At 44.2% G+C, this 23,933-nt stretch overlaps 2 protein-coding genes across 6 annotated transcripts in view; one reads left to right on the forward strand and one right to left on the reverse strand.

The window, feature by feature from the left end:
- The window catches only part of fig4a (FIG4 phosphoinositide 5-phosphatase a), a 97,201-nt gene extending 91,549 nt beyond the window's left edge, over positions 1 to 5,652 (reverse strand). Inside the window, exons 1-3 of one of the 2 annotated variants that reach the window (XM_020454975.2) lie at positions 5,461 to 5,652; positions 4,925 to 5,050; positions 796 to 894 (exon numbers count right to left, since the gene is read on the reverse strand). In XM_020454975.2, coding sequence (XP_020310564.1) covers positions 796 to 894; positions 4,925 to 4,987 — 162 coding nt within the window. In that variant the 5' untranslated portion in view covers positions 4,988 to 5,050; positions 5,461 to 5,652. The remainder of the gene's footprint in view (positions 1 to 795; positions 895 to 4,924; positions 5,051 to 5,460) is intronic. The other variant, XM_020454976.2, reaches the window with a different exon arrangement.
- Positions 5,653 to 5,729: 77 nt separating this feature from the next.
- ak9 (adenylate kinase 9) lies at positions 5,730 to 23,930 on the forward strand. 4 transcript variants are annotated; one of them, XR_002251698.2, is made up of 38 exons: positions 5,730 to 5,830; positions 6,060 to 6,187; positions 6,314 to 6,377; positions 6,474 to 6,526; positions 6,613 to 6,709; positions 6,869 to 6,981; positions 7,189 to 7,365; positions 7,477 to 7,599; positions 7,805 to 7,879; positions 8,113 to 8,214; positions 8,403 to 8,542; positions 8,656 to 8,978; positions 9,129 to 9,179; positions 9,274 to 9,315; positions 9,419 to 9,552; positions 9,686 to 9,836; positions 9,953 to 10,064; positions 10,186 to 10,271; positions 10,427 to 10,495; positions 10,658 to 10,852; positions 12,657 to 12,784; positions 13,031 to 13,234; positions 13,447 to 13,749; positions 13,858 to 13,979; positions 14,093 to 14,312; positions 14,471 to 14,539; positions 14,692 to 14,895; positions 15,148 to 15,366; positions 15,532 to 15,745; positions 16,635 to 16,836; positions 17,117 to 17,263; positions 17,586 to 17,745; positions 19,129 to 19,325; positions 19,510 to 19,679; positions 22,693 to 22,791; positions 22,901 to 23,003; positions 23,150 to 23,264; positions 23,468 to 23,913. XR_002251698.2 is itself a non-coding variant. In XM_020455197.2 (38 exons), exons 2-38 carry the CDS (start codon positions 6,095 to 6,097, stop codon positions 23,677 to 23,679), a joined length of 5,346 nt encoding a protein of 1,781 aa, XP_020310786.1. In that variant the 5' UTR covers positions 5,730 to 5,830; positions 6,060 to 6,094; the 3' UTR covers positions 23,680 to 23,930. The 4 variants fall into 4 exon arrangements, 2 of the variants coding, with proteins under 2 accessions (XP_020310786.1, XP_020310787.1); XM_020455197.2 differs by having other exon boundaries at positions 17,528 to 17,745; positions 23,468 to 23,930; XM_020455198.2 differs by having other exon boundaries at positions 13,861 to 13,979; positions 17,528 to 17,745.
- Positions 23,931 to 23,933: the final 3 nt, after the last annotated feature.

The following is a 23,933-nucleotide window of genomic DNA, read 5'->3' on the forward strand; positions in this document are numbered from 1 at the left end:
ATGCTAGGTTGTAGCAACCTCATGATGGGTATAGGGAAAATGTGAGTATCATGTAGTAGTCTAAACCTATCGCTGTTACATTGAGCTGGGTGAATGGAATATGAATGACAGTCAGCCAATATGCTGTAATAGAAATAAGGCCGTGCTCATAATTTATTTATATTTTTTCATGTTTGCCATTTTTGTAATTTTCATTGTCACTCCAATATCACATGAATACACATTAGGCAAATTTATAAAATTGCAAGACAATTAGCTTTAAAACTGCTAAATGTTCTTTGCACCCCATGACAAAATGAATAGAATTACAGGAAATAAGCTTTAAATCTGCAGAATTCTCTCCACCAACAAGAGGGGTGTGAACAGTTTGTGTCATGTACAGTGCTTGTACCCACAGAAATAGAAAGGGCACGGGTTGTTCCCCAATCCTGGGAGGGGGCCCAGAGAGAAGTTTGGGAACCCCTGATCTACAGGAACGAATGGGAGGATGATGATGGATGGAAAGAGAGCTCACCAGTGGACACTATGTACAATAATAACAAACCAATCAGAATCCTTATCATTCTGATGATGAGAACAAACAAATGTCCTCCACTCTCATACACTGTGGTAATGACTGACTGCAGGGGATGAGTGATAATGTAGTAGTCTCTTAAACCTTCATGAGCCAAATCTGTCACCCATACACACTTAGGACCAGGTGACTGATTGTACAATTTTCCCTGGGGGGTGCTGTACAACAAGGGCAACGGTCGCTGCTACTCTAAAGCAGTGGTTTGACGTGCAGTAACTCACCTTATCATCAATAATCGCCAGGTCCTTAGGCTCAGTGCGGTCGATTTTCAGAACACGGTGTTTGGTTTGGGCGTGATTGCTCCCCACAAGGAAATACCTCTGTAATCAAAGAACACATGAAAGTGTGTGATTACATTACACAATAAAGTACATCATGGATGAAACATCGAGCCTCACTCAACAGTGGGATGAAAGCAGTGCTTTGGTCGACAGAAGATGAGAGAAAAGTACAATTTAAAACAGTGTTTAATACAAGACATGCTTTTCTTTTTCATGCAGGACTTTTCTCACTAACACAATTAAGATGCTACATGAGTCACTTTCTTCTGACCCTTATGTGTTTCTATATTGGTGTGAGATTTGATGTGGGGACGTCCAGTATGAACACGTTGATAGTACAGTCTGGAACTGAGTTAATTCTGTCCTGTTCTACCTATCATCTGCACCTCTGTGTTGCTCATGTCTGAACATGAGTGAGCCAATGAAAGGGGCAGGGCTGACCTGAAAGTCTTACAACGTAGTCAATGCTGGCTCTTCACAAAACGTGTTATTCAATCCTAGGCCGTCCTGCTGAGACCCATAGCGTTTGCGCGCTTTTGTTCCAGCCCAGCATTAACACTTTTGATGCATCAAATCAAGTTGATGATCAGATGATCAGTTATTTTAGTATGAGGACCCATCTCTGTCCGTCTTCTGAATGCAGCTGCAAGTAACTTTGTGTTGTAAAGAGGTATACAGTGGGGCAAAAAAGTATTATTCAGCCACCAATTGTACAAGTTCTCCCACTTAAAAAGATGAGAGAGGCCTGTAATTTTCATCATAGGTACACTTCAACTATGACAGACACAATTAGGGGAAAAAAATCCAGAAAATCACATTGTAGGATTTTTAATGAATTTATTTGCAAATTATGGTGGAAAATAAGTATTTGGTCAATAACAAAAGTTTCTCAATACTTTGTTACATACCCTTTGTTGGCAATGACAGAGGTCAAATGTTTTCTGTAAGTCTTTCACAAGGTTTCCACACACTGTTGCTGGTATTTTGGCCCATTCCTCCATGCAGATCTCCTCTAGAGCAGTGATGTTTTGGGGCTGTTGCTGGGCAACACGGACTTTCAACTCCCGCCAATGATTTTCTATGGGGTTGAGATCTGGAGACTGGCTAGGCCACTCCAGGACCTTGAAATGCTTCTTACGAAGCCACTCCTTCGTTGCCCGGGCGGTGTGTTTGGGATCATGTCATGCTGAAAAACCCAGCCACGTTTCATCTTCAATGCCCTTGCTGATGGAAGGAGGTTTTCACTCAAAATCTCACGATACATGGCCCCATTCATTCTTTCCTTTACACGGATCAGTCGTCCTGGTCCCTTTTCAGAAAAACAGCCCCAAAGCATGATGTTTCCACCCCCATGCTTCACAGTAGGTATGGTGTTCTTTGGATGCAACTCAGCATTCTTTGTCCTCCAACACGACGAGTTGAGTTTTTACCAAAAAGTTATATTTTGGTTTCATCTGACCATATGACATTCTCCCAATCTTCTTCTGGATCATCCAAATGCTCTCTAGCAAACTTCAGACGGGCCTGGACATGTACTGGCTTAAGCGGGGGGACACGTCTGGCACTGCAGGATTTGAGTCCCTGGCGGCGTAGTGTGTTACTGATGGTAGGCTTTGTTACTTTGTTCCCAGCTCTCTGCAGGTCATTCACTAGGTCCCCCCGTGTGGTTCTGGGATTTTTGCTCACTGTTCTTGTGATCATTTTGACCCCACGGGGTGAGATCTTGCGTGGAGCCCCAGATCGAGGGAGATTATCAGTGGTCTTGTATGTCTTCCATTTCCTAATAATTGCTCCCACAGTTGATTTCTTCAAACCAAGCTGCTTACCTATTGCAGATTCAGTCTTCCCAGCCTGGTGCAGGTCTACAATTTTGTTTCTGGTGTCCTTTGACAGCTCTTTGGTCTTGGCCATAGTAGAGTTTGGAGTGTGACTGTTTGAGGTTGTGGACAGGTGTCTTTTATACTGATAACACGTTCAAACAGGTGCCATTAATACAGGTAACGAGTGGAGGACAGAGGAGCCTCTTAAAGAAGAAGTTACAGGTCTGTGAGAGCCAGAAATCTTGCCTGTTTGTAGGTGACCAAATACTTATTTTCCACCATAATTTGCAAATAAATTCATTAAAAATCCTGAAATGTGATTTTCTGGATTTTTTTTTCTCATTTTGTCTGACATAGTTGAAGTGTATCTATGATGAAAATTACAGAAGAGAACTTGCACAATTGGTGGCTGACTAAATACTTTTTTGCCCCACTGTATGTTTAGATGTTACAACATACGCCTACCCATTCTGGCATTCCAGACACCACCGCAGCCCCCACAAGGCAGGGGGGCCCACGAGCTCTGGGGCCCTATGCGCCAGTCATTGAAGTCTATTTTATTTTTTTATAAAATAGTTGACAGTAACCCTCTAAAAAGTCATTAGTACTTCAGTGAACAAATCCCGTAGTTAAGGCTACGACGGCGCCAGTGCAATGAGTGTGTTCATAAGGACATATCAGACAGAGAGCCTAATGTTTCTTAGGTAGTCCTTTATGATTTTTGTTTGATGTTTAGAAAACGATTTCTCTGTAGACACGAGAGCTACAGGGATGGTAGCTACAGGGTTGTGCTTCAAATACAGCAGTTCTGTAAAATCTTTAATTGAGTTTATCATTCACCTTAATTGCTGCCAGATTATAATCAGATTATAATATTTAGCAGACAACAGTTCTTGAGGACTTGAACAAAAACGAAGATGTTTTCAATTTCGTTCATACTGGTGAACCGGCATTGGAGTTGTGTGGTTGTAATATCAACAGTCCCTTATCTCTGGTATATCTTGGCATGCATCATTCAAGACTAAATTTAAATTGTGTGCAGCTCCATGGACAAATAATGCACAATGTGTCAGGAAAGACTTTCTGGGTTGGCAATACTTAGTGTAGAAAACAGTCGGTCCTGCAACCTGGACATACAGGCCACGGTGAAAACATTTGCACAAAAAAAGGAGGGCTTCAGGAGACCAGGGAAGTCTCTCAATTTGGATCTAATTTGATTTAATTTACCTTGAATATAGCAGCCCATTTGGGTAGGCTATTAGCCACACACAACCCACTGAGTTCAACAACAAAAATTGTGGCTGAATTTATCCTGAAGCCAACTACTTTTTCCCTTTATTTTCTGTGTAATAAAATGAAATTTAAAGTTTATTAATAGCAGCTAGATACAGGATATAGCTATAGATCGTACACTGCATAATGAAACAACCACAAGTAAGCTATTGTTTTGAGGGTGGGTGGACTTATTTGGCATTAAAGGACTGGTTTTATGCACAATAACTTTCTATCGAAGCTGGGAGAGAGCATGAGGATGGCTCATGTCATGCAGGTTCAGGTATCCTATACATATATATAACAAGTATGCTGTGGAATCGAACATTTATTATTCAATCTGCAATGTTTGAATTTCCACCTTTAATTACTGAACAAGTATTACATCATTGCCACCAGTCAGCATTTTAAAAACGGCAGCATTGCGACATGGTGTATAGCTTCGTGAAATGTTAGGCTTAACATAAGAAAACTACGGGCAAAGAAGCCTACCAATGAACATGTATCCATTATTTAAAACAAAGCTAAGACCTGGCACCACAGAAAGCCTATCATCGAATCGATAGGCATGCACACACACAGACATGTCTCTATTTCAGCACCAGGGACAGCAATCGGTACTCGAACTTCGCCATTGGGGGGTCCAGAGAAACTGCGTTATATCAGTGCCCATACTGCCATCTAGTGTTAATGTACTGTAAACAATAGGTCATAACATAAGACAATGGGCAAATGGGCTGCTAAAAATATTGTCTTCCATTTGAGATATTGAATGCAATCGTGACTAAATATCCAACACTTTGTAATAGTTTATAAATGACAGTTACGACAGTGTAATATGGACATACCAACCATATACTTAATGTTTTAATAAATAAGCTATGCATTATGAGCAAAACGTATGGAAGGCTTCCTCCAGCCCATGTTTGAGAGAATAATGCATTCATCAAGTCTAGGGGAAATACTGTGAAACGTACGGCTCTAGTTTCGTACAGAACCAACTTCTGCACTCCACTGATGACGGCTGCTGACAGAGGCATGGTGAAGATTTGACGAAGACCAACTTCACAGACTCGATGGACGAGACTGTCAGCTGCTTCACACTGGGGAAGGATATTAGAGAGATTCGAGGATGTCAACTTCAAGTCAATTGACAAACAGAATACGTTACAAAGTTATAAACAAGCAATACATCTGTTGCATTAAAAGATGACTGCTATAAAGTGGAAACATTGTAGCTAACTGTCACGGTCAGTAAGATAGTGCCAAACCATGGCGAGCATGGGTGTATTCATTAAGGAAACCGTTACCAGTTTTAGAACCAAACGAAAGCAAATTAAGCAAACCGAACATAACGGGGAGGGAACGACCTGAATTTGTCCAACAGAAACTCTCGCTTGCGTTTTTCGTTTGGAGGAAACGGTTTTCTGTGAAACGTTTTTCAACAGAATCGGCGTAATGATTGCACCCAATGTTGGCTTGTTTGACAACATATCGCTACCATATGACTCACCAAATGTCGTTAGCTGATACGAGGCATGTTAAACTGCTCCTTAAGATGTTGTTTCAAACCATGCTTAATCAAAAACAAAATTTGACAGCAGTGCCAAATACAGAAAAGCAAACTAATTTGCAATGCACCTCCCTGATCATGCGTTTGTTTCGATCAGATGACTGTCACAAACTTCCGCTGAGACGGGTCCTCACACGGTCAAAAAAGACGCGATATAAAGCGAATTAAAAGTCCCTGTACGGGCTCGGGTTACTATGGTTACGCTCGCACAACAAAGTTGAGGCATGAGAAAATGATATGGATAACAGGCACATAACCATGGCTAACTTGTTTTGAGTACCTAGTCAAACAGATGGAACAGTATTAAATGGTAAGTTAAATGTCATTTCAAATGTAGCTAGCTAGCTTATGTCGTTGCAGTATTATTAAACCACTCACTGTCTAGGTAGTACTAGGGGTATTCAAAATTGTCTAAACTAACGTTAGCTAACAGTTTAGAGTTTGCCTGTGACAGTTGGTTACAACAACCTTTTCAGCTGATTGTCAACTGCTTGAAATGATAACATTCTTTCGTGGCTGTTTGTCCTTGCATATTTCAGAGGAAGTATCATCAAATGTTCTAGAAACCCCAGTCATGAACACATATGTTGACAACCTCATTGAGGATGAAGCTGAGATTGAGCTTCTTCTTGCCAAACCGACCTGCTTCATCATTATTGGGAAGCCAGTGAGTTATCAAAATGGTTCACACACACACACACACACACACACACACACACACACACACACACACACACACACACACACACACACACACACACACACTGACCTACTATATTGTTATTCTGTACAGGGGGTTGGCAAATCTACTCTTGCCACAAAATTAGCCCAGTCCTGGAAGTGTGTCTTGATTGATGGTAAATATTCCCAATCTCAACCTGTTTTTCTGTTCCTAATATCATGTCCTGTTCTCCTTTTCTGTATCTGAACACGTCTTTATACATTAATTTCAGACACAGAATTGCTCAACCAACACATCAATGATCAAAGAGCTCAAGGAGTAGAGGTGAGTTGCCACTGTGCAGCCTCAATTTGCTGTACAGTAGCAGATTTACATGAATGACTTTTCAACTACCCATCTTATGGTTTCAGCTTCTTGAGATTCTGAATGAAGGGAAAAGTATCTCAGAAGAGATGGTGGTCCAGCTGATTCTGGACAGACTCAAGTCACCAGAGGTCGAGCACTACGGTAATTCAACTAATTTTGCTAGCCTAATCGACATTGTTTCGTTGTTCCTTAATCCCTAACTACATTATACTCACTAGATTCAACACAGTGCTGCATGTTTTGTGTATGTTTGAAGTGTGTGCAGTTTCAGGAAAATGTCAGTATTGTGTTGTATGGCAGGTTATGTGCTGAGCTGCTTGCCCTCCATGTCAGAGGAGTACCTGAAGATACTGGAGCAGATTGAGTTCATCAAGAACCTGAGACTGGCACCCGATTTCATCATAAACATCAAGGTTATCTTCTTCTCCCTTGAGTTAGTTTACTATGCCTTGTGCTGAATTAACAAGACACAGCCAAACTTTTACAGCTAGTTACACCCATTACACTACACCATCGACCGTGAAATAACAGTAAAATCCTGAAACTGTCCTTGGCCTGAAGTATCCTCATTGCGTTGAACTTTTCTATCCACTTATTCTATTGAGCTGTTACATCCCCAGTGTGCGGACAGGGACCTGATCCACCGCCTAGCGGGCCAGAGGCAGCACCCCCTGACAGGCAGGGTGTTCCTCAGGGAGCAGTGGGACCCTGTGAAGAAAGAGACCACCAAGAAAAGGAATGAGACAGACGAGGATGAGGGGGAAGAGGAGGAAGGGGAGCTGGAGGAGGCAGAGGAGGTGCAGCCAACATGAACAGATTGATACTACCCTTATTGGAGATGTTGTTATACTCTATTCTATGTGATTTGTTTGTTTGTTTATTTAGTCGGTTGCTTATTTGTTAATCAGGTGGAGGAGCGCGAGCTGCAGAAGGACATGATTACCCAGCTGGTGCGAGCGCAGGAAAACTTCCCAGAGAACGCCTACCGCAGGGTTCTCCTGTACAAGGACACCATTCTCAGACCTCTAGAGGTGAGCGTACTGAGGCCTGAAGAGGACACACCTAAAATGGCTGCCAATTTCTGACAACAACTCCATTCACTTTGTTGACTCATCATCAAGTGTTCTATCTTGATCAGTGATAGAGATGTAGTGTATTACTAGATGGACATAGTTCTCTGTTCTGATTAACTGCCATGGCTACCGACATGCTGTTTGACATGCTGTTTGTTTCCAGGACTACATGGCAGACCATGCTTCCCTGCACCTGTTTGAGCTGGATGGGAATAAAAACCCTGAGGAACTGTTCATGGTGGGATCAGAGGGGGTTCTTGGAAAGAGGAGTTCCATTTCTGAGGGAATAAGCAACGCTACCCGTAGTCCTCTGTCAATACATTAGTCACATTAAAAACCCTTGAGTTGGCTTCAGTTTCATTATCCATTCTACAACTAACCACAGTGACTGTCCCTGTAGGTAAAGACTGACTTCTGTGTTTTAATTGCTGGTTGACGAGCTGGTTGTTTATGGTTTTGTCCCTGGTGTAGTCAGTGCTCTTCCGTCTGGAGTCCATGGCAGTGAGGAGGGTTGCTGTCCCCCTTCGGCTGCTCCAGATCGACGAGGAAGAGCTGCCTGATGAGATTGACACGGTCAGCCTCTCGCTTATGCTACTGTTTGTGTGGAAAACCCTAAACTCAGATCTATTATTGTAAGATTAGTCAATGGTCCTTGAGCAGCAAGCAATGTAGCTAGCTAGCACAATGTTAACAGGTTATGGTAGCCCAATGCTATGGGATAGTAACTGCCATTGGCTGTCTGTGCTGATGTCTTCTCTCAGGAGGAGCTGTTGCGGACCATGTCCTCCTCTAAGACAGTGGCCCCTGGGTTCAGGTGGAGGAGGAGTCGTTGGTGTAGAGCCTGCCCTGTGGCCCTGAAGGAAGGCAAGATTATCAAGGGAAAGCCCGAGTTCTCTGTGGGGTGAGTGGGTGAGTGAGTGAGTGAGTGAGTGAGTAGGTGAGTGTGTGTGCGTGTCTCTGTTGCTTGTGTCTACACATTCCAGCCATTAACTCTCCTTCCCCGCTCCCCTTCAGGTTCATGGACAAAATCTACATCCTGTCTTCCCAGGAGGCCTTGGGGAGGTTTATGCTGAACCCGCGGCGGTACCTCCTGCCACCCATGCCGCGGCCGCCCTGTAAGGTGTCTGTGATCGGGCCTCCATGTGCAGGCAAGAGCACGCTGTGCGCCCTACTGGCCCAGCACTACGGAGCAGAGCTGGTGGACATGGAGGTCTTGATGAAGCCAATCATCGCCAAGGTCAAACAGGACATGCTGGAGAAGGTCAAGAGAGACTCCACCCTCATGGCTATCGAGAGGGTCAAGGTCAAGATGGAACTGGACGCCACCCACGGGTCCAGTGAGTGATGGGATGATTATGGTGGTGATGATGACGATTGCATGGTGAAAAAGTGTATCAATCCTTTGCTCGGTTTATTGTGTTGTCATCTGCAAAGCATTTATAGAATGAGCATTTAGTCAAATGTAATCAAATGTGGATTTCCTGCAGTAAACATGAGATCCAACATCAGTGAGGAGGAGTCTGATGACAATGATTCAGGTGAGTAAATCAGACTCTAACCAACAAACAGGTAAGTGCTGCCTAATAGACATACACATTTAGTCTAACTGGTGATTCTGATGTCATCCCACAGCGACATCCACGACCCACTCCTCGAGTGAACAGACTGAGGAAGGTGAGCAACACAACCATACAGTCCCACTACTTGTCAGTTACTCTGTTTGACGGTCTGCTGAGGTGTTGTTGTCGTTGTTGTTGCTGCTGCTGTTGGGATACAGTGATGATGGAGGTGACAGAGGAGCACCCAGATGTACAGGCCATCGTGGAGGAGGCTTTAAAGGAGGCGGAGCAGGTTGTAACCCCGCCCTCTCTGGACCTGTATGCAGAGGTGCTGGAGAATCACATCAGAGAGGTTTGTCTGAAGTCAAGTCAAGTAAATTATCTTGAAGATTAAATAGTTGAACGTGTGCACAGTATCCTTCCAAATTGAAAAAGCTATGCCTTGTGGAATGGCATTGATGTTCTCTATCAAATGAGTATTCCAGATTGAGATGGCCGATGCAGACTCAGAGATCAAGAGAGGGTGGGTGCTGGACAACTTTCCCAGGAACAGGTCCCAGTTGGCCACCATTCAGGATCTACACGATGGGATCATGCCCGATATCCTGTTCTGCCTGAAAGACAACGATGGGGAAGGTGGGAGAAACTACAACTCACAACTACAAATACTACCATAGTAATGCCTTTGTATTATTCATCTGAAGACTACCATATTTGTAGTTCTATACTAATGTAGAATATTTCTGTTGAAGGTAGGGTAGTATTGAAGAGGATGTATGAACAGAACAGGGAGGAGGTTGACAAGGTAATCAAGAGGCTTGAAGAACAGCAGAAACAGAAGGACCAGGAGGCTCAAGATTCCTTGTGAGTAGAGCTAAAATGGAGGGGGGAATGATGTGTTGGTCCTCTGCATTGTTGGAGCCAACATGGATGGTTGGGTTAACTAGTTTCAACTTGCTGTATGTGTGTTTGTGGCCTTCTGTAGAAACCGTATGCAGCAGGACCCAGAGGAGGATCCTAAGCCAACAGATCCTCAGGCCAAACTGGAGGCAGTGCTAGAGGAGGTGGAGGGTACTGTTCCATTTGAACTAAATGTTGTCATTCTCGATCTCGATCCTCAAAAACATGACTTACTGGTATGCTTCTCACATCATGCTGCCTTCTACGATCACAGCTTTTGTATACTCATATCTATCTTCAATGTATCCTCTTAATTTGCTTTGCAGAAGGCTCTGCAAAATCTGATGCAGACGATGCTGACAAAAGCCCACCTACCGTCAGCATAAAAGGTGGAGGTAAGACTGAGCAATGACCATCTGAGCAATGTGAAAACATTTTATTGTTTTGTTTTGTGATATGATGATGATTATTATTATCTATCTGATGTAAAGTGCCACCTGCATCCATCCATCCATCCATCTCTCTCTCTCTCTCTCTCTCTCTCTCTCTCTCTTCAGATGTGACTCTACCTGCAGTGTGGAAGAGAGGCTATCCAGACGGTCCAGAGATGAACCCATTCAAGCTGCAGCTGAAGCAATTTGTGATGGACTGGGAGAGCATGGAGTCCTCTATCACAGGCAGCTACAATGTGCTGGAGACCTCTGGCAAGAGCCCTGAGGACCTGGTCCAGGAGATGGTCTTCCACATGGAGAGTGAGTTTTCGGCTTAGGGTGTTTGTGTAGGTGGAGGGGGTGGGGGGCTCAGGGTGTGTACATGTGGATTTTTGTGCTGGTAAAAGAGAGTATGTCAGGGTACTGAGAGTATGGCAGGGTACTAAGAATGTGGCAGGGTACTGAGAGTATGGCAGGGTACTGAGAGTATGGCAGGGTACTGAGAGTATGGCAGGGTACTGAGAGGATGGCAGGGTACTGAGAGTATGGCAGGGTACTGAGAGGATGGTAGTGTTTGAGGTTGAGTGACTATACTGGCTTGGTCAAATAGTATGGCAGAGGACAGAGTTATAAGGCACCTTCAGAATGTATTCATAGTCCTTGACTTATTCCACATTTTGTTGTGTTAGAGTCTGAATGCAAAATTAATAAAAAAATTATATATTCTCACCTATACGTCACAGTTATCAGAATCACACAATACCCCATAATGACAAAGTGAAAACATGTTTTTAGAAATGTTGCAAATGTATTGAAAATTAAGTATTCAAACTGCTGAGTCAATACTTTGTAGAAGCACCTTTGGCAGCGATTACAGCTGTGAGTCTTTCTGGGTAAGTCTCTAAGAGCTTTCCGCACCAGGATTGTGCAACATGTGCCCATTATGCTTTTCAAAATTCTTCAAGCTCAGTCAAATTGGTTGTTGATCATTGCTAGACAACCATTTTCAGGTATTGCCATAGATTTTCAAGTAGATTTAAGTCAAAACTGTAACTCATCCACTCAGGAACATTCACTGTCTTCTTGGTAAGCAACACCAGTGTAGATTTGGCCTTGTGTTTTAAGTTATTGTCCCGCTGAAAGTTTAATTAATCTCCCAGTGTCTGGTGGAAAGCAGACTAAACCAGGTTTCCTCAAGGATTTTTCCTGTGCTTAGCTCGATTCTGTTTATTTTTTTTATCCTTAATTAACGATTACAAGCATACCCATAACACGATGCAGTCACCACTATGCTTGAAAATATGGAGAGTAGTACTCAGTAACGTGTTGTATTGGATTTGCCCCGAATATAACATTTTGTATTCAACACAAAAAGTGAGTTTCTTTGCCACATGTTTTGCAGTTTTACTTTAGTGTCTTGTTGCAAACAGGATGAATGTTTTGGAATATTTGTATTCTGTACAGCCTTCCTTCTTTTCACTCTGTCAATTAGGTTAGTATTGTGGAATAGTTTCCTTCCTCTTCAGCAACTGAGTTAGGAAGGACACCTGTATCTTTGTAGTTACTGGTTGTATTGATACACCATCCAAAGTGTAAGTAATAACCACCATGCTCAAAGGAATATTCAAATTTCTGCTTTTTTATTTTTACCCATCTTCCAATAGGTGCCCTTCTTTGTAAAACATTGGAAAACCTCCCTGGTCCTTGTCGTTGAATCTGTGTTTGAAATTCACTGCTCGACTGAGTGACCTTATAGATAATTGTATGTGTGGGGTACAAAGATGAGGTAGTCATCTCTGTTAACACTATTATTGCACACAGAGTAAATCCATGCAACTTATTATGTGACTTGTTAAGCAAATGCTTACTCTTGAACTTGTTTAGGTTTGCCATAACAAAGGGGTTGAATACTTATTGACTCAAGAAATTTCAGCATTTCATGTTTTATTCATTTGTAAACATTTCGAAAAACATAATTCCACTTTGACATTATAGGTTGTTGTGTGTAGGCTAGTGACACACATTATAGGCTGTAACACAACAACATGAGGAAACAGTCAAGGGCGGGGAATACTTTCTGAAGGCACTTTAGGTACCTAATAACCTTGATGTGTGTTTTCCCAAGAGCCCTTTAAGTATGTGGGCTGGGAGCTGTCAGGAGTAGACCTGGATGAGGAGGAGGAGGATGCTCAGGCCTTGGCTGAGCTGGAGAAACCTGAGGAGGCAGAGGGAGAGGAGGAACAGGAGACAGACGTACGTCCTACATGGAGAAACCCACTAATGACGTATAGTAGTTGGCAATTTAGACCTTACACATTTCTTGTACACATTCTCCAATTAAATACACTGTAGCTGAATATAAAATTGCTTCAGACTTCACAGTATATGTATTCTAACCAAAAACATCCCGTCCATGTCTTTTTACCATCATCCCATACTGCTGTTTTTCTGTGACATTTTTATGACATTCCCTCTCTCCTCTCTCCCTGCTGTATCCAGGAGGAGGCAGCGTCTAAGAGGGTGATGGGGGACACCCAACACTTCTGTCCCGTGTCCCTGAAAGAGAACGGGGCACTGATCCCCTGTCTGGATGAATATGCTGCCAAGTACAGAGAGAAAGCCTACTACTTCTCTAGTACTGAGGCCCGGGAACGCTTCTTACTGAGCCCCGAGACATACGTCTCACACACACAGCTATTGCAGGTAGGAGAGGAGGGAGGGAGGGAGGGGAAGAGTGACAGAGAGATACAGTGAGGAAGTAAGAGCTACTGGATAACTTGTTGAACAATTGAATCTATGAATGTCTGAAATGACCAAATAGCTAAGACAAGTGAATCCATGATAAAATAATGATTCCACTTGACCCCCATATTCTATCACTCTTCTTCTCAACTTCCCCTTCGTCCCCATCCCAGGCCCCAGCTCTGAGAGTCTTCCTGCTGGGTACGAGGGGCTCTGATAAGACCACCCACGGGAAATGGCTGGCAGAGAAACTGGGGGTTTTTCACATCCAGTTCAGGGAGTGCCTGCAGGAGCTGATCCTGGGGAAGACCCAGGCCCGCGTGCCCTACTCTGATGAGGTGGAACCCCCTGAGGAGCCCCTTGAGGACCTAGAAGCCCTTCTGCTGCAGGCACAGGGAGGGGCAGCAGTGCCCTCTATGGACGAGGAGGAAAAACACAGTGGGAAGGAAAGCCCAGAGGAAGCCCCAGCAGCAGAGGTAAAGGATATGATACTGTCACATATCACAGTTGTTATGGTGCAGTATTTCAGCTTGTTCCCCAGGGATTGAATGGTGGGCTATCTGTGTTGCTGTGTATGTTGCTAGCAGGGGGTGGGGCTGAGTGACGAGGAGGAGGCAATTAAGTCCTATCTGTTTGATGGAGAGCCTCTGCCTCAGGAGATCATGGAGATGATGCTGCCACAGTTCTGGGACCAGGAGCCATACAAGTACCAAGACATTTCACTAACACACACACACAGACTCATCTTGACACACAAGGCACTCTCGCCCACTGACTTCCCATCTTGACTGATTTGCTGCACCCCCCTCCCTACCCCAGATCGAAAGGGTTCATCCTGGAGGGTTTCCCCCAGAACCCTGAGGACGTGTCCTTTATGGTGGAGCGCCGGCTGTTCCCGGACGCAGCCGTGGTCATGACGGTGGACGTGAGAGACGTCGTGCGGCGCCTGCTGCCCCCCCGCCTAGCCAGCTGGAGAGAACGCCGTGACCGCAGGAGAGAACAGCTGAGACAAGTCAGGGATCTACGCCACAAACTACGGGTGAGAGGAGAGCAGGGCAGATGACTAGGGCTTCAGGACAGGGAGCCAAGTGGGGGAGAAGGTGGAGAAAGTAGAGAGGCTCAATGCTCAAGGCAGGTGTTCTCTCTCTCTATCTATCTATCTATCTATCTCTTTCTGATCTCTTTCTGTTGATGCAGGAGGAGGCCATCACCCGGAGGAGGGCTGAGCTCATGGCAGAGCATGCCTCAAAGCAACCAGGTGCAAAGGTAGTCCTTCATTGTCACAAGCACAGATGCTCTGACTCTTTGAGGCTGATATGGGTCTGTGCTATATTAGTTTGGGAAGAGTTTATGATTAGACCCTGATAAGTAGGGACTCTGTCATCCACTGGTCCTTACAGTCTCTCTCTGTGTGCCAGGTGAAGGATGAGGAGGATGAGGAGGAGTTTGATGAGGAAGAGGAGGGGATGGAGGAGATCGAAGCCATGCTGATTGAGGAGTTTACTCTGGACGAGGAGGATGATGGGGAGGATGAGGAGACAGAAGCGGCTGCTGAGGAGAGGCTGGAGATGGAGATCGGGGAACGCTTTGAAACAGACGACGCCAACTTCACTAGGATGATGGTACAGAGACGCACATACTGTCCAGCTATGAACAGGACTTAATATAGTTACAGGCATTATAATAATAATACATTTGTAACCCAAAGTGCCATTATAAATCCAATCACATTTTATTTGTCACATGCTTCGTAAACAACAGGTGAAATGCTTACTTCCCAACAATGCAGAGAGAAAATGGGAAATATAATAACACAAAAAACAAGATACGCGGGGTATCAGTACAGAGTATAAAACTGTCTGTTTGTTGTTCAGGAACTCCTGGATGAAAACCAGATCCCTAAGCTGACCATCAACGGTGGCCGTAAGTCCAGGATCGTGCGTTACCAGCTGCTTCAGAAGGTTCAGCCTCTGGTGACCAACAGGGAGGCCCACTTCCACAAGTGCCAGCCCATCAGCTATACCCTGGCCCGCAAGCTGCTCTGCTACTCCTTCAAGTATAACAGCTTCTTCGGCGGCTGGGACCCCGTCAAGGTCAGTATAAACCGGGACATACCCACACTCTCTCTATTCAAATCCCAATCCGCTTAATTCAGTGGATGTGGACTTCTTCATAGTGTGATACATTTTTTAAACTTTCTATTTATCCCTGTATGTTGTAATGTGACTGATAGCAGATCCCATGTGTTCCTCTTTTAGTACACAGAGGGAGACCTGATCCAGCCAGTGCAGGGTCCCCTGAACACATCCTACCCCGTGCTCTTCCATCAGTTCATCTACTTCTTCGCCTCCAAGGAGACGAGGAACACCTTCATCCTCAACCCCATCAAGTACCTGAAGCAGCCCAAACCCAATCCCTCCCTTCCCATCAAACTGGTCATTATCGGACCCCCCAAGTCAGGCAAAACCACAGGTCAGAGTTCACAACACATAGAGGCATATTACACAAGTTCTCATCCAGTGGTGGAAAAAGTAACCAATTGTCATACTTGAGTAAAAGTTAAGATACCTTGATAGAAAATGACTAAAGTAAAAGTGAATGTCACCCAGTAAAATACTACTTGAATAAAAGTCTAAAAGTATTTGATTTTAAATATACTTAAGTATCAAAAGTAAATGTAATTGCTAAAATAAACTTAAGTATCAAAAGTTACTTACTTATCAAAAGTTACTTAAAACATTCCTTATATATTCATTTACGGATAGCCAGGGGCATGCTCCAACACTCAGACATCATTTACAAATTAAGCATGTGTTTAGTGAGTCTGCCAGATCAGGGGCAGTAGGGATGACCAGGGATGTTCTCTTGATAATTGTGTGAATTAGGCAATTTTCCTGTCCTGCTAAGCATTCAAAATGTAATGAGTACTTTTTGGTGTAAGGGAAAATGTATGGAGTAAAAAGTACATAATTTTCTTTAGGAATGAAGTGAAATAAAAAATTGTAAAAAATATAAATAGTAAAGTACAGTACAGATACCCAAAAAAATGACTTAAGTACTACTTTTAAGTATTTTTACTTAAGTACTTTACACCACTGTTCTCAACACAAATTTAGCTCTGTGGTAAGTGAATGTAATTCACTTTTGTAAGGATTGTTTACAATATGTTTATTTGATTCTTAAACTATTTTCTCCTCTATGAATGCACTAAAACTCACTTTATTGTAACTTGTCAAACAATGCATTAGGATTTGATTCTATCTAACACAAACTTTAAGACCATCTCAGGCCAGTTCTGCCAATCCAGCTGTACATTAGCTCACCCAAACAGAAAACACACCCATATCTATGTGTTTTGCAGTGGCGAGGATGTTTGCCCATGAGTACAGCCTGACTCGTCTGTCCATTGGGGACGTGATGCGGACTGTGCTGGCCAGCCAGGGTAGGACAGAGCTGGCCACCCAGATGATGAAGCACCTCTCCCAGGGCCACACCTTGCCAGATGAATTGGCCATCCAGTGTCTGGAGGTAGCCCTCATGAGCCTGGTCTGCAGCACCAGAGGGTAAGGCCGCTAACCTTGGCTGAAAAATAGGGGCAGTGTTCAATTTCCCTCTTTCTCATGTGTGGCTTCATTCTGAATGATGTCATAAAACGTTAAAAGTCAGTAATTCCCAGTGAGACAGTAATTTGGTGATCCATGCAGACCAATCAAAAGCTGGAAAAAGGTTGTATTGAACAGACCAAAAGCAACATTTCATTGTATGCCAACCAGAAGGTTGACTAGGCTATTCATTCTATTTCCATGACATATTCTATTGACTGTATTTCCTTCCCTATCTCAGGTACGTGTTGGATGGCTTCCCTATGACGCGTAAGCAGGCTGATTTGATGGAGGCTCGGAGCATTATCCCAGTGCTTGTGGTGGAGCTGCAGCTGGACACCGTGGAGGTGCTAAAGAGAGGCCTCAGTGACAAGATGAAACCCAACAGGTCAGAGGGGTGGCACTAGATGGCCCTACCAGAGAGGACAAAACTATTGTGTACTGTACATCCAGCTATATGCATCAATCTCAAATGAATAGGAAAGTTCAGCACGTCCTGAAATTAATCAACTTTGACAATGTCTATGCTTCCCATTCATTTAAGATTTAGGGCATGTAGCTGCATCTACACAACAGATTACCTGGGACATGGATTCATCTTGTTATCATTTTGGCTTAAACTGTCACTTAATTATCCCCCCTCCCCTGGCAGTCCCCACCTGATGCATGACAGCCCCCAGATCCTGAACATCCGTAACTCTAATTTCAAGCATGAGGTGGAGGCAGTGAGGCAGCACTACCAGCAGCATTACCAGAACTGGGTCTCTGTGGATGGACACAACTCCAAGTGGTGGGTCTGGAACAGAATCCTGGATGAGGCCCGCATGAGCATGAGACACATCCACACCTACCTGGAGAAAATACGCACCGGTAATATATGCAGTCTAGAGAGACTATAGAAAAAGCCTATTCACTTTGGTAATTATTTGATTTCTACACTGAACAGAAATATAAACGCAACATGTAAAGTGTTGTTCCCATGTTTCATGAGCTGAAATAAAAGATCCCAGGAATGTTCCATAAATTATGCACAAAAAGCTTATTTCTTTCAAATTTTGTGCACATATTTGTTTACATCCCTGTTAGTGAGCATTTTGCCTTAGCCAAGGTAAAACATCTACCTGACAGATGTGGCATATCAAGAAGCTGATTAAACAGCATGATCATTACACAGGTGCACCTTGTGCTGGGGACAATAAATGGCCACCCTAAAATGTGCAGTTTTGTCACACAACACAATGCCACAGAGTTTTGAGGGAGCATGAAATTGGCATGCTGACTGCAGGAATGTCCACCAGAGCTGTTGCCAGAGAATTATCTACCATGAGCCGCCTTTAAACTTGTTTTAGACAATTTGGCAGTATGTCCAACCGGCCTCACAACCACAGACTACGTGTTGAGCATTGTGTGGGTGAGCTGTTTGCTGATGTCAATGTTGTAAACAGAGTGGCCCATGGTGCCGGTAGGGTCATGGCATGGGCAGGCATAGTGGCTAAGGACAACAAACACAATTGCTTTTTTATTTTTTTGAATTTTACCCCCTTTTTCTCCCCAATTTCGTGGTATCCAATTGTTAGTAGCTACTATCTTGTCTCATCGCTACAACTCCCGTGCGGGCTCGGGAGAGACGAAGGTTGAAAGTCATGCGTCCTCCAATACACAACCCAACCAAGCCGCACTGCTTATTAACACAGCGCGCATCCAACCCGGAAGCCAGCTGTACCAATGTGTCAGAGGAAACACCGTGCACCTGGCAACCTTGGTTAGCGTGCACTGCGCCGGGCCCGCCACAGGAGTCGCTGGTGCGCGATGAGACAAGGATATCCCTACCGGCCAGGCCCTCCCTAACCCGGATGACGCTAGGCCAATTGTGCGTCGCCCCACGGACCTCCCAGTCACGGCCGGTTACGACAGAGCCTGGGCGCGAACCCAGAGTCTCTGGTAGCACAGCTCTTAACCACTGCGCGACCTGGGAGGCCCTCACAATTGCATTTTATCAATGTCACTTTGAATGCACATAATTACTGTGATGAGATCCTGAGGCCCATTGTGAGGCCCTTGTCCTTTAAGATATCTGTGACCAGAAGATGCATTTCTGTATTCCCAGTCATGTGAAATCCATAGATTAGGGCCTACATTTATTTCCTCATATGGACTGTAACTCAGTAAAATCTTTGATATTGTTAATTTTTTGGTTCAGAAAATCTTATGATATTGCTGCTTCTCCTATGTCTTTGACCCTGGCCCCTACAGGCCATGCAGCTAGCATCGACAGGCTGTGCATCACACCAAAGGAGCTAAAGTCTCGGCTGGGTGAGTTTAGCTATTACTGCCCTGTCAGCCTCGCCCTCCATCGACACCTGGTGGACTGTTCTCACACTACATCTCTGGAGCTGGCCGCTGAGTTCAGGGGACACTATTACAAGATGTGCTCTCGGGAGTACCTGGAGGTGGGTCTCATACCTGGTGACAGTCATCAATGATTTGGTGACTTACCTGCATGTAATGTGTGTAAAGTGATCTTTGAGATCTGTGGTTAAAAGGTATAATGTATATGATTACATCACAGGAACTATTAACAGAGGTAAAATTATATTGATTTCTCTCTTTGCCTTGTACCCCTATCTACGAAAGCTCTTCCTTGAGACTCCAGAACAGTTTGTGATCCCGGGCTGCCCACACGCTCTCCCCCCTTCCCACATGTTGCCCAAGAAGCTGACGGCCGGCCAGGTGAAGGCCAGGTTCCCCAAGCAGGTGGAGATGAAGGGCTACTGCCCCGTCACCTACTTGGATGGGAGGCAGAGGTAGCCAACACACTGGCTTTACTCCTATCTATTCATTATAGTACCAGTCTTCTTCAATGCTGGCACAGGGGGGCATGGGTTCTCTGTAGGTCTCTGGCTTTTTAAGAGGTCTCAAGTTTGGAATATGCCAGTAATTAGGTGCAGTTGAAGTCGGAAGTTTCCATACACTTTAGCCAAATACATTTAAACTCAGTTTCTCACAATTCCTGACATTTAATCCTAGTAAAAATTAGTGTTTTTGGTCAGTTAGGATTACCACTTTATTTTAAGAATGTGAAATGTCAGAATAATAGGAGAGAGAATGATTCATTTCAGCTTTTATTTCTTTCATCACATTCCCAATGGGTCAGAAGTTTACATACACTCAATTAGTATTTGGTAGCATTGGCTTTATATTGTTTAACTTGGGTCAAACGTTTCAGATAGCCTTCCACAAGCTTCCCACAATAAGTTGGGTGAATTTTGGCCCATTCCTCCTGACAGAGCTGGTGTAACTGAGTCAGGTTTGTAGGCCTCCTTGCTAACACACGCCTTTTCAGTTCTGCACACAAATTTTCTATGGGATTGAGGTCAGGGCTTTGTGATGGCCACTCCAATACCTTGACTTTGTTGTCCTTAAGCCATTTTGCCACAACTTTGAAAGTATGCTTGGGGTCATTGTCCATTTGGAAGACCCATTTGTGACCAAGCTTTAACTTCCTGACTGATGTCTTGAGATGTTGCTTCAATATATCCACATCATTTTCCTGCCTCATGATGCCAGCTATTTTGTGAGGTGCACCAGACCCTCCTGCAGCAAAGCATCCCCACAACTTGATTCTGCCACCCCTATGCTTCATGGTTGGGATGGTGTTCTTCGGCTTGCAAGCCTCCCCCTTTTCCTCCAAACATAACGATGGTCATTATGGCCAAACAGTTCTATTTTTATTTTGTCAGACCAGAGCACATTTCGACAAAAAGTACGATCATTGTCCCCATGTGCAGTTGCAAACCGTAGTCTGGCTTTTTTGTGGAGGTTTTGACTCAAATTGACTCAAATTATGTCAATTACCCTATCAGAAGCTTCTAAAGCCATGACATCATTTTCTGGAATTTTCCAAGCAGTTTAAAGGCACAGTCAACTTAGTGTATGTCAACATTAGAAGCCTCCTCCCTAAGTTTGTTTTATTCACTGCTTTAGCACACTCCGCCAACCCAGATGTCCTAGCCGTGTCTGAATCCTGGCTTAGGAAGGCCACCTACAATCCTGAAATGTCCATCCCTAATGTAATGAGTGCATGTAGGTGGCAGGGAAGTCAGGCGCAGGAAAACGAACTTCGTATAAACTGAGTTGTGTAATAAGCGCTCATAAACTCCAAAAACCAAAATATACAAAAAATAATAAAAGTGGGTACAAAACCAGTCGCACACCGGCACATGACTAGCACAACACATACAATAAACCATCTCCGACAAGGACATGAGGGGAAACAGAGGGTTAAATACACAACATGTAATTAATGGGATTGGAACCGGGTGTGAAGGAAGACAAGACAAAACCAATGGAAAATAAAAAAAAATGGATCAATGACGGCTAGAAGGTCAGTGACGTCAACTGCCCAACACCGCCCGAACAAGGAGAGGGACCGACTTCGGCAGAAGTCGTGACACCTAACTAAAACATTTTCCGACAAGATGGAACTGCAAAGGGGGAGGAGTTAGCCTGAAGCGTTCTGTCATACTATTCAGGTCTGTGCCCAAGCAATTCGAGCTTCTTGTTTTAAAAATCTACTTTTCCAGAAACAAGTCTCTCACCGTTGCCGCTTGTTATCGACCCCCTTCAGCCCCCAGCTGTGCCCTGGACACCATATGTGAATTGATCGCCCCATCTATCTTCAGAGTTCGTACTGTTAGGTGACCTAAACTGGGACCTGCTTAACATCCCGGCCGTTCTACAATCTAAGCTAGATGCCCTCAATCTCACACAAATTATCAAGGAACCTACCAGATGCCACCCAAAAGTGCTTTCCTCTCCATCTTAAATAAGCATGCCCCATTCAAAAAATGTAGAACTAAGAACAGATAGAGCCCTTTGTTCACCCCAGACTTGACTGGCCTTGACCAGCACAAAAACATCCTGTGGTGTACTGCATTAGCATCGAATAGCCCCTGCGATATGCAACTCTTCAGGGAAGTGAGGAACCAATATACTCAGTCAGTTTTCAAACAGAAATTTGCTTCCTGTAGCACTAATTCCAAAAACTTTTGGGACAATGTAAAGTCCATGAAGAATAAGAGCACCTCCTCCCAGCTGCCCACTGCACTGAGGATAGGAAACACTGTCACAATAAGCATTTTTCCACAGCTGGCCATGCTTTCCACCTGGCTACCCCTACCCCGGCCAACACCTCAGCACCCCTTGCAGCAACTTGCCCAAACTCCCCCCGCTTCTCCTTCACCCAAATCCAAACAGCTGATGTTCTGAAAGAGTTGCAAAATCTGGATCCCTACAAATCAGCTGGGCTAGACAATCTGGACCCTCTCTTTCTAAAATTATCCGCATAAATTGTTGCAACCCCTATTACTAGCTTATTCAACCTCTCTTTCGTATCGTCTGAGTACCCCAAAGATTGGAAAGCTGCCGCGGTCATCCCCCTCTTCAAAGGGGGAGACAGACCCAAACTGTTATAGACCTATATCCATCCTGCCCTGTCTTTTTTTTGGTTCACCAACTACTTCTCAGATAGAGTTCAGTGTGTCAAATCGGAGGGCCTGTTGTCCGGACCTCTGACAGTCTCTATGGGGTGCCACAGGGCTCAATTCTCGGGCCAACTCTTTTCTCTGTAAATATCAATGATGTTGCTCTTGCTGCTGGTGATTCTTTTCTCTGCACCTGGGTCCAACCTTACAACGTCACAGATTGATGCTGTCATCCTACCTCCCAGACAGGCTGCTTGCTTTAGGCTCTCAGTTGATTCCGTTTCATAGTTAATGCCTTTGAGATGTATTGCTTTTAGTTTGAAACTCTCCTCAGGTATGAGGCCCTGGTTCGTGGAAGCGTGGAGTACTCTGTGGAATATCGGGAACAAATCTACATTTTCGAGAACGAACAGAAACAGGACAGGTTTCTGAGGTCAGTAATAGACTGATGCAATGAACCTGGTGTGATCTCAAATGATCAATTTGAATATTGTTAGGTAACCCAAACCAGTTCTCTTCCAACTTCTTGCTCCTCCTCTCAGGTTACCTGAGACCTATTGGAACCAGAAGCTGCCCGACAAGCTGCCTCCTATGAGTGAGCCTGTGCAGCTCACCTCCCTGCCCATGCTAGGCTACATGGAACAGGTGAGACTGAGGCTCAAACACACCGGGAGGCACTCTGGATGTAATTACTGGAGGGACTTAATCTGAATAAAAATAGCTGAAGTGTGTTTACACTACAGTGCATGTGACATACTGTATGTTGACCAGGGTTTTGTGTTCCATATCAGGGCGTGGCAAGATCTATCATTAAAGCTCTGACTGCCGTTGGTTGTCTGAAACCAAAGTTCCCCTACCTCAGTCCGAAGAGATCGGCACTCCATTATCTGGCATTTTATTTGAAAGGTATGCAAAAATCGTTGAGAGGAGCCTTAAGGCTCTTCACACACCCAAGTTTGTCATCACCATAATGTCACACGGTCCCTGGTCATGCTATATTTGCAGTGCATTGGTCTCAGATTATAATTTGACTCTGCATTATCTTGCTTGTCCATTCTTTCCTCCTGTACTCCCTCCCTATTCCCTCCATCCCTCTCTCCGTTCCTCAGCCTTCAACCCCAGGAACTCGGACTACATCCGCCAGAAGTACAAGAAGAAGCTGGCGTCATTTGAGGAGAATTGTGAGCTTATCTCCTACCTGGGCTCCACTATGACCAAGAAGTACAGAGCTCCTCAGGAGCAGCCCATAGACTTTGAATTTAAGCTGCACAGGTTTTTGGCTTTTGGAGAGTCCACAGAGGCTGCTGCTGGGGTGCTATAGTACCTCATGACTTGTGAAATATTGTTCACTGAAATGATGAGCTCTAAGTATTTCACAGGGTGCATTGCACTGTTGATATATCAAAGGGTGACAGAATTGCAGTCCTTTTAAACTGCTATTAACATTTCTAAATGTTTATTATTTAACCAAATGCATTTTGTTAGTTCACCATTTGTAAGTTGAATGTCAGTGGGGTTTTCTTCGTACATATTAAAAACCCAGTGCAGTCAGAAATGTGATTTTACTGTGATATA

The sequence above is a fragment of the Oncorhynchus kisutch genome, linkage group LG21, assembly GCF_002021735.2.
Source record: "Oncorhynchus kisutch isolate 150728-3 linkage group LG21, Okis_V2, whole genome shotgun sequence".
Classification (NCBI taxonomy): Eukaryota; Metazoa; Chordata; class Actinopteri; order Salmoniformes; family Salmonidae; genus Oncorhynchus; species Oncorhynchus kisutch.

Bases quoted from the DNA above. Each gene is read 5' to 3' on its own strand.
- ak9 (XM_020455197.2), top strand. From the start codon at position 6,095: ATGAACACATATGTTGACAACCTCATTGAGGATGAAGCTGAGATTGAG. The intron at 7,600-7,804 runs GTGAGCGTACTG...GTTTGTTTCCAG, and splicing joins CCATTCTCAGACCTCTAGAG to GACTACATGGCAGACCATGC. The intron at 9,316-9,418 runs GTGAGCAACACA...GTTGGGATACAG, and splicing joins GAGTGAACAGACTGAGGAAG to TGATGATGGAGGTGACAGAG.